The 10,000-nt window shown below is 44.4% G+C and overlaps 2 protein-coding genes across 2 annotated transcripts in view; both read right to left on the bottom strand.

Moving 5' to 3' along the window:
- kdf1a (keratinocyte differentiation factor 1a) overlaps positions 1–6,019 on the bottom strand; it is a 9,881-nt gene extending 3,862 nt beyond the window's left edge. Inside the window, exons 1-3 of the mRNA XM_017452870.3 lie at positions 5,744–6,019; positions 1,138–2,486; positions 838–918 (exon numbers count right to left, since the gene is read on the bottom strand). Of these exons, the coding sequence (XP_017308359.1) occupies positions 838–918; positions 1,138–2,467 (1,411 nt within the window). The 5' untranslated portion in view covers positions 2,468–2,486; positions 5,744–6,019. The remainder of the gene's footprint in view (positions 1–837; positions 919–1,137; positions 2,487–5,743) is intronic.
- A 1,339-nt stretch (positions 6,020–7,358) lies between these two features.
- Positions 7,359–10,000, bottom strand: part of eomesb (eomesodermin homolog b) — a 12,110-nt gene continuing 9,468 nt past the window's right edge. Inside the window, exon 6 of the mRNA XM_053674724.1 lies at positions 7,359–10,000. This exon is cut by the window's right edge and continues 63 nt beyond it. Within this exon, the coding sequence (XP_053530699.1) occupies positions 9,469–10,000 (532 nt within the window). The 3' untranslated portion in view covers positions 7,359–9,468.

Raw genomic sequence — 10,000 nt, 5'->3', positions numbered from 1 at the left:
TCTCCTGAAGGCCTAAGTTCCCTCACGCGATCTGCGATCGATTAGCGACCGACATTTAGTAGTACCTACTCAGAGTGGCTCAAGATCCCTTTCCAGAACCTTCACGCTAACTGTTCCTCAGCGGTGGAATGCACTTCCAATCTCAATCTGGACCACAGACTCTCTCACCATCTTCAAAAAACAGCTAAAAACCCACCTCTTCAATGAACACCTAACCAACTCATAAAATGCCAACCCCACATTATCCTGAAAAAAAAAAGAAGATAAAAAAAGAAAAAAAAAAGAAAGAAGGTACTCGGACTCTTACACCTCAACTCTGCGCACTTTGCTTTTCTAGAACTCAGTTATAAATCGTGTACAGTAGCGCTATTGTGTTGTTCTCCGCTTCATACATCACTTTCTTGTATTTCCTCATGTGTAAGTTGTTTTGGATAAAAGCGTCCGCTAAATGAATAAATGAATAAATGTAAATGTAATATGAATCCTTCAGCTGGGAATGTGAATACGGTGACCTTTAAAATCATTTAATGGACATAATCGGGCTGTAAGGACATTTTAGAGTAAAGCTTCAGAGATTTACTACATGCACTCAGCACTTGTGTAGGATTCAGGACGCGTCCCTACACACACGTTTAATAGCCTTTATTCTGAGAGTCTACACTCCTACACATGCGCTCAGAACATTCCAGAGGAACCCGTAAGGTCAGCAGATGAGAAAGGACTTCAAGCAGAACCTTTTAAGAGATTAAGAACTTATCCAAAGACCCCTTAAAGAACCTTTTTCACCCCTGAGTGTAAAGATTTATGATAGAAGGTGAGGGGTGTGTCACGTCTCACCGCTTCGCCCGCTGTGTCCTCTCATCTTCCTCGCCAGCTCATCAGACGGCGTCAGGTCAGACACCAGCATCTCCGGTTCATCTTAGAAGGAACACAAATATTAGGTCAAAGGTCATAAACTGAATGTGATGTCCGAGGTCATGTGGTTAGAATGTGATGTTGCAGGTTAAAATGTTCAGAAATACGACATCATGGAGGCTGGAATCTACGTTGTGACGTCATGTTGTATTGACTTTGGTAAGGATGTGATGTAATGGAGCTGAACCGTGATGTAACATTATTTTGACCACGCCCACTCACCAGTGCTGAAGGTAAAGGTCATGGTTTCATTGCCGCTGTCCGGCAGCGTGCCGTCTTTCCTCCCGTTTGGCTGCAGCAAAGCATCCTGGGATTTGTAGTCTTTGCTTTTATAGCCTTTAGAAGTCTGAGACTTGTACTTGCGCGTGCTGATGCGTATGACGCCGTGTACGAGCCGGCACTCGGCCTCCTGCTCCTCCAGGTTGTAGTCCTGTGCGATGCTGTTGATCAGGTCGCTGATCTCGTTCGTCTTGCGTGAGAACGACAGGTCTGAGGTGCACTTGGCCAGTTGCTCGATCTGGTGCAGTTTATAAAGCTCCAGAAGCTTCTTGGTGATTAGCGAGTCAATATCGGTTCCTCCGTCATCCACGTCGTCTACGTCCAGATCCTCTCTGGAGTAAATGCTAGTGTTGCTAACAGGTCTTTGACTCTCGCCCTTTGCCGTGGACCTGCTGCGCCGAGACTGAGCGTCCGAGTTTGGCGAGTAAACTACCTTCTTTCCCGCTATGCAAACATCTCCATAACGGAAACTTCCAGAACTGGGCAAGTGAGTGGTTTTGGACTCGGATTTGGGCTCGGGCCGCCTCGGTTCCGGCTCGGATTTGGGTGGCGGGTCAGTGGAACTCTCACTAGGGGGAACGCAGGGCTGCTGGCAGCCGTAAAAGCCACAGGTGAGGATGCAGCAGATCAGAGCTCGGCAGTCTGACCAGGAACACGAGCCGCACGGAGCGCTCGGGATCAATCCGTTAGCACAGCTCCGAGAAGCTCTGTGGGACGGCTGGGTGTCGATAACGATGGCACGTGGCGCATCAACGCAGTGATCACGGTGTGAATCCTGATCTCGGAACGAGTGCTGATTGCTGGTGTAATAATTCCGGCAGGAATCCTGGGACATCTTGCGATCCGGACTCGAGGCATGGTTGTGATAAAGTTCCTGATTATTTCGGTATAGGTGCTGAGTGGTCGTGTAGTGATTCCGGAATGAATCCTGATTCGTTTTGTAATTCTCTCGGTATGAATCGTAATTGGTGGTGTGATTGTCTCGGTATGAGCTCATGGTGGTTTTGGCGTAGTGTGGAGGACCGTGGGGCGGCTGCGGGTCGATGATCCGGGGTAAATCAGTGTAGCGATCTTGGTACGAGTCCTGATACGTGTTCCGTTGGTTCCTATACGACTCCTGTTTGGTGGTGTGAAGATCTCGGTACGGGTCCCGACCACTCGAGCTGTTTCTAGAGCTGGATCGGTTCGGCCTGCAACACTCGGACCTGCAGGGTCCCGACCCGTGTGTGTGTGGGCGGGACTTGTGTTTGGTCCCAGTGCTGTGTCCAGGCATTGCACACTTCAGTCAGGACCTGGCAGGAGACACACACACACACACACACACACACACACACACACACACACACACACACACACACACACACTGACTTTCTGTTTTCTTTATTTATTTTATATTCTTTCTTTTTTTTCTCCCCCAAACTTTTACATTTCATCCTGAAGGTTAGAACATCTAGAACATTCCTCCTGCAAGTCTTCTATAATCAGCAAAAGGACATTTTACATTAAATATACAAAATCAAACATGAACTTTAGAATATGAAAATTCATGAAAACTCCGCCTACATAATTTAGGCCACACCCCCACCCTCTGATGCTGGTGTGGAGGAGAATGTGATTTTCATGGAGACGGTTTTAATCTCTAATGACCTTTCGTGAGTAATGATTTCAGTTTAATGAACTAGTGCAAGAATTGGAGTTTTACATAGTGAACACAGACTAGTGGAGCGATACACACACACACACACACACACACACACACACACACACACACACACACACGTCATTAGTGAACCGGAACTAACTGCTGTATAATCCGTGATAAACATCCCTGGATATCAGTAATGAAACACTGTAGCGGCGATAATCTCGTTATATCTCTCACATTTCATTATTTATGACTTTAATGGTTCACTAACAGGTTTTTAAGATTTCAGGAGAAATAGAACAATTGTTGGTATTTTGCCTACATTATAAATAGAGCTAGAATGTGTGTGTGTGTGTGTGTGTGTGTGTGTGTGTGTGTGTGTGTGGTGATGCATTCTATATTGTTTGGTAGATTTTAGTCAGTGTGAAGAATCCAGTAGTCCCGAGTCATCGCAGCTCGACTCGTAGGTCCAGTTTCTGATTTATTACTGCAGATGAATCTTCTATAATCGACGCTTTAGGACATGCTGTGCAGCTTTTGATGCCAGGAAGGAGTGAATGCTCCCAGCACACACACACACACACACACACACACACACACACACACACACACACATACACACACACACACACACACACATATACACACACACACACACACACACATACACATATATACACACACATATATATACACACACACATACAGACACACACATATACACACATACACACACACACACACACGTATACACACACACACACACATGTATACACACACACACACACACACACGTATACACACACACACACACACACACACATGTATACACACACACACACACGTATACACACACACACATGTATACACACACACACATGTATACACACACACATGTATACACACACGTATACACACACACACACACACACACGTATACACACACACACACACACGTATACACACACACACGTATACACACACACACGTATACACACACACACACACACACACACATGTATACACACACACACACACACACACATGTATACACACACACACACACACACATGTATACACACACACACACACACACACACATGTATACACACACACACACACACACATGTATACACACACACACACACACACACACACATGTATACACACACACACACACACACACACATGTATACACACACACACACACACACACATGTATACACACACACACACACACACACTATCTTATGCTCCTAATTTGATGGTTATAAAGAAAAGTCATGATTATAAAGGTGATTTGTATCGTGTCCTCATGGCCAGTGTGTGTGTGAATGTGTGTGAGAGAGTGTGTGTGTGTGAGAGGATGAGTGTGTGTGAGTGTGTGTGAGGATGAGTGTGTGTGAGTGTGTGTGAGGATGAGTGTGTGTGAGTGTGTGTGTGTCTGTGGCTTTCATGCTGCTGTATAAATATAAAGTCAGACACATGGATAAAGCCTGATGTTGCGTTGCCGTGACTGCGTCTGTACGATGTGTTTATGATTCAGTGGATTGTTTGAAGAAGAGCATGTTGTGTTTTATCTGAACAGCATGTGGTACGATCACCATAATCCCCGAACACCTCACAACATACACAGTTCACACATCTGCAACATCCGTACTGCAATACAGAGAACACTGCTGTGGAGATTGCTTCTGGACTGTGATTGGTCAGGAGGTGGTGATTAATTCTCTAGAACAGCGGCTCTGACAGTAGCGCAGGTTTATATTAATGCTCTGGTTCTGATACGTTACGGTTTCTATAGCAACGGCTCATTCACAGGGACGTGTACAGCGCACGCTCCACTGACGGATTAAAAGACGAGGTTGATATGGAGGCAGTTTCTGTAATTTAGAAAAGATTTATGGAAGGAGTCTCCAGTGTCAGCGCTTTGTTTATTCAGTATTAAAGTGTGAATAATAACGCTGGTGTCTGTAGTTTATTACTGAACAAATAATATTAATATCAATATACAGCAAGGTCAAAACCCCTGCTGGGTCACCTGCACTTTACTAACAAACTGTGTCTTAAAGTCTACAGCATCGTGTGTGTGTGTGTGTGTGTGTGTGTGTGCGATGCTTGCGTGATCTGTGTGTGTAATGCTTGCTGCATGTGTGTGTATATGTGTGTTATGCATATGTGTGATGCGTGTGTGCGCGCACACACACACACACACACACGACAGAATCTGAGTACATGATGACTTTAACAGCTTCGTGTTACACAAACGCTCGTTGATCAGCTACAGTACAGATGTAATTTACACTCTCACAGCAAACACTGCTACATTCTCCTTCCCTGAAGTACAAACACTGCTAATGACCGCAGTGCAGAAGTTCAGGCGAGGGTTCGGGCGAGGGTTCGGGCGAGGGTTCGGGCGAGGGTTCGGGCGAGGGTTCGGGCGAGGGTTCGGGCATGTTTTCGAGCTTCACTACCACGCATTGTGAGGTTCCACCCTCTGACACTTTAGAAGTTGATTATAAATAAATGGAGAAGAGTTTAATCTCCTGGCCTCTGATCTGATCTGGTCTGATCTGGTCTGATCTTAAACGCAGCAGCCAGCGGACATGAAGGTGTTAATAATGATTTAGTAAAAGTAAGAGAGAAGAAGTGTACAAGAAGAGTATTTACAGAGTTTTACTCTCAGCTCGCTCATTTCTCTCTCTCTCTCTCTCTCTCTCTCTCTCTCTCTCTCACACACACACACACACACACACACACACACACACACACACCGAATAAACGTGTGTGTAGCAGGACTGTGTGGAGTTCATTTTAAAGGACAGATGAAACTTTGTGTGTGTGTGTATGTTTTTTGTTTTGTTTTGTGTGTGTGTGTGTGTGTGTGTGTGTGTGTGTACTCACCTCATAGACTCGACAGGAACTCCGGTGTTGTTCACGCTCGCGGCTGTGATTCCGATGGCGGAAGTGTGTTTTTGTCACTGAAGCGATTTTAGTTTTTTTCCCTAAAGACACCTTCTGTCCGTGTTTATCATCATTAACACTCCACACACTCCACACACTCACCGGTCACACACTTCCCTGGGTTTCGGACGCGGTTTGGAGCGGACTGTTTCCGACTCTGCCCCTGAGTTTACCTGAGCCAGGTAGTGCGCGCGCAGCGTTCACGCGCACTGAGGAGCTCACGCGGGTTCCGAATCATAATAAAGCTGATGTTCTGTGTCTCAGAGTCACACCTCACTCTGTACCTCATCTTATATATAGACTCCTCATACACCATACACTCACACACACACACTTTCTGCTACAGGAACCTTTATGGGAACTTCATGCGTTCTTTTAGGAACCAAACATGTTTTAAGAACTTTCACCTGCCTGTGAGACAGGAACATTTTATTCCCAGATAACAGTCTAATTTTTATATTATAATCACCAAGTGATGTTTTATTTCTCAGTAGTTTGTTGATTCACACTTAAAACAACAGTTTTATGTATTATTTATTATATTTTTTATAATAATTTATATTATTATGTTTATTATTATTATTATTATTTTAAACTTCTGGCTTCTGAAATATTGTAAATGACTTAAATGTTAAGTTTAAAATATAATTTATTAATTTACATCCATGATCATCATTGTGGATAGGAGTGAAAATTCTGATTCTAGCAAAAACTTAAAAGTGCACGAATCCCTGCGTGATGACGTCACAACCCGGGCGGAAGTGCTAAGTGATAGAAGCTGAAGAGTTTGGGGATTTCTGTACTGAAGTTCATTTCAGTTTCAGTGCGTTTCAGCCAGTTATTTCAGTTTAAGTGGCGAAATAAAAACACTGGTGAAGTTTTAAAGTAAACATGACGACTGTGTGGAAATGGATGTGGAGAATTCAAAGGAAATTTTAGGGGGAAAATATTTTCAAGATTGTTTACTATAAAGATGTTTATTTCTTCCCACAGCTTATTTATCAGTTTATCTGTTTGTTCTTGTTTTGTTCTGTGTTAGAAACTTACTATAATATTATAAATTAATAAAAATTAAGATGATCTATATGCTGTTAATAAATAATAATAATAATAATAATAATAATTATTATTATTACTGTAACTGAGGCTGTACAGCTTGGCTGCTGTGCTGTGGCGCCCCCTGGTGGTTAAAACAGATGAAAGCAGAATCTCAGTGGTTTTATAACGAGTTCCTGTAAGTTCTCAGGTTCTAATGCAGCTCAGTAACACATCGTGCATCAGATTTTATACCCCTGATCTCATTTACATGACCACGCCCCATTATCTCTGTGGAACCCTTAACATGACCACGCCCCATTATCTCTCTGTGTGTAGCTTAGTGTGTAATTTGTGAACATGAAGGCTGTAAAGTGAAAAATAAGATGAATAGATTAGACTTGTTCATCTAGATAACAGCTGCAGAATCTGATTCATGTGACTAATTTATAAAGTTACATGTAAAATGAATAAATAAATAAAGAAATATATATAAATATATAAAAACTTGGCAAAGTCATGAGAATGCATGAGAAACTTTACTTACACAGTTACACAGATTAAACACAACAGAGTCACACTATCACAGAGTCTCACACAGGCTCCGTTACAGATAAACTGGCTTTAACACTGAGGCATTGTGGGTAAACTGGAGTCAGAACACTGCAGCGTACACACATCACAATTCCTTTGTAAAAATAACACGTTTAAAATCTGAGTGCTTTACTGCATCACGTGTTAAATGACAGTAAACTACAGCTGCTTACACGATACACTGCGATTATTAACACACACCAGTGTTCAGGTGTTCAGGACGAGGCTCGCTAATCACGCGCCAGGTTAAAGTCTGTCCTGACCAGAAGGATGAGTTATCCACACGTCCTTACTGAAGAGCTTCAACAGAACTCTGTTCCTTCTGACATTTCACATCAAAGTGACATTTTTAACAACTTTCTGAAGTAATAGTTTTTAAATTACGTGATAATATACTCAAAAATAAAACATTAACATGTAAGCTGTGTTCCATCCACATTCACCGAAGCTCCTGCAGTCAGTGGCGTTCATTTTAACTGCAGAAAGACTTTTAATCTGTAAACGCTGAAGGACCAGTGAGTCGCTTACGCTTGTAAACAAAGCCCTAATGCTGCGCTCATCGAGAGGAAAGGAACAGTTTCAATTTCCGGATCTCCAACTCATAATTCCCAAGAACTTCCCCAAGCAGGAATTCTGTGATATCATCTCAACACGGTGAGGAGAAGCGAGACGATTCTGCCATCAAAGTCATCCAAAATAAACCCTCAGAGAAGCAGTGGCTTGTGACGTACGTTTTGGTGCTGACGTTAATGATGACGGGAACCTCAGACTGAAGTGGAGAGACGTCATCACGCAGGATTTATGCTGTAAGCTACTATCTAGTGAATTCTCCAGGCAGTTGAGAGTCGAGATCATCCATTCATCCAGGGTTCACTCTAACAGCTGGAGGTGAAGGCTTTTAGACGTGCTTCTGTTCAGCTGTGTGGGAGGTAACATCATCACCAGGGTTTACAGGTTTCAGAGAAATTTCCACCCCAGCTACACCTCACAAACCACACAAAAGACCTGAAACCTGCCCGAGGAAATCAGGCACTGGAAAACCGGGGACGCGTTTCTCCTTCTTTTCCTCAGCCTTTATGTGGCGTGATTATTATAATCATTATTTCACACGAGTAACAGAAAAGTGTGTGCTCTAACCTACGGAGAAACCCGACGATGTCACAACCATCCACGTCCAGGAGTTCAGGGAGCACAACTGATTGAGCTGTCTGGGTGGGAGGGGCATGCCTGTCAATCACAGTGACACTAGCCGATCATGAGTGTCTTTGAGCTCATGCATGTGAAAAGTTGGTAACGCTTTCCTCCAAACGTGTTATGCTGTGACGTGTCACGTGTCCTGGTGGAAGCACGTGTTAGTCTTCGGTTGCTGACATATGAAAGGGGAACTGGCCAAGACCCAATTAGGGAGAAACTCTCTAAAAAGCAAATGTTTCTGTTTATTATGAAAAAAACAGAACTTGGTGGAAGTGGAGTATTTGAAACCGGGGGAACCGAACTGCCCTGTGTGGTGTGTGGGGCAGCGTGATTCCCGCCCCATTGGGCGTGTATTAGCACTTCCCGTAGTTCCCATGTTTGACTCCACAGAGCGAAACGGAGCCGTGCGCGCGCTGCAGCTCGATCTGGAAAGACGAGCAAATCAACGGAACATCTGCTTACATCTGTACATTTTTAACATCGTGACTCAAAGAGATCATTATTACTTCATCAGAATTTAAAATGCGTTGTGAATGAGGACTTTATGAAGATTAATATTTGCTGAACAGCTGATATTTACATATATATTTATATGGAGCTTCGCGCAACCTGTCTCCTAAGAGAGTCAGCTGACCTCACACTGCAGTGGAGTTTATTACAGGAGTGTGTTAATGCTGCCTACTTAGGGTGCCTACTGAGTGGAACACAGTGGTGATGATATCAGAACATGTCCAATCACAATGCACTGAAATATTTTGGTTTGTTAATTCACAGTTTACTCAGTGACATGGTGTGTGTGTGTGTGTGTGTGTGTGTGTGTGTGTGTGTGTGTGTGTGTGTATTTAGGTGGCAGTGTAGAAGGCGCAACAGCTCACACTCTTGGAGCCAGATGAAACGTCTTTTCCATAGTTTTCTGCTCGCGAGTCCTCACACTTGATCGTCGGTGAGTTTTCAGTGCTGGACTCGTCACGTGACACCCGTTTGCGTTTACACACCGCAGCGTACGCCACAGACTCCGCCCACTCATCCTCACGCACTTTGTCCTGGCTGTCGTTGTTACTGGGCCGGGGTGACCAGGGTAAACTGGCGGGTATCTTGTTCTGGTAGCTGACCTTTGACCCCCACCCGGCAGCCATGGAGGCGAAGGCGGAGTCGGAGTAGCAAGTGAGGGCGCGAGAGCTCAGGGCGTAGGGCAGGTACTCGGACTCGTACGACTGCTGCACCGGGGTCACGAGCCAGCGATGGGAGGCAGCACATTCCTCTGGAGGCGGCAGTGAGCGCTCGGTGCTGTAGAAACGACTCGGGGGCAGAGCGTTCACAAACTGATCGTGCAGGAACGGCTGCACCGGGTAGCGAGCACCCGAGACGAGCTGG

Source organism: Ictalurus punctatus, chromosome 23, assembly GCF_001660625.3.
Source record: "Ictalurus punctatus breed USDA103 chromosome 23, Coco_2.0, whole genome shotgun sequence".
Classification (NCBI taxonomy): Eukaryota; Metazoa; Chordata; class Actinopteri; order Siluriformes; family Ictaluridae; genus Ictalurus; species Ictalurus punctatus.
This window is presented reverse-complemented; position numbering and strand designations above follow the sequence as displayed.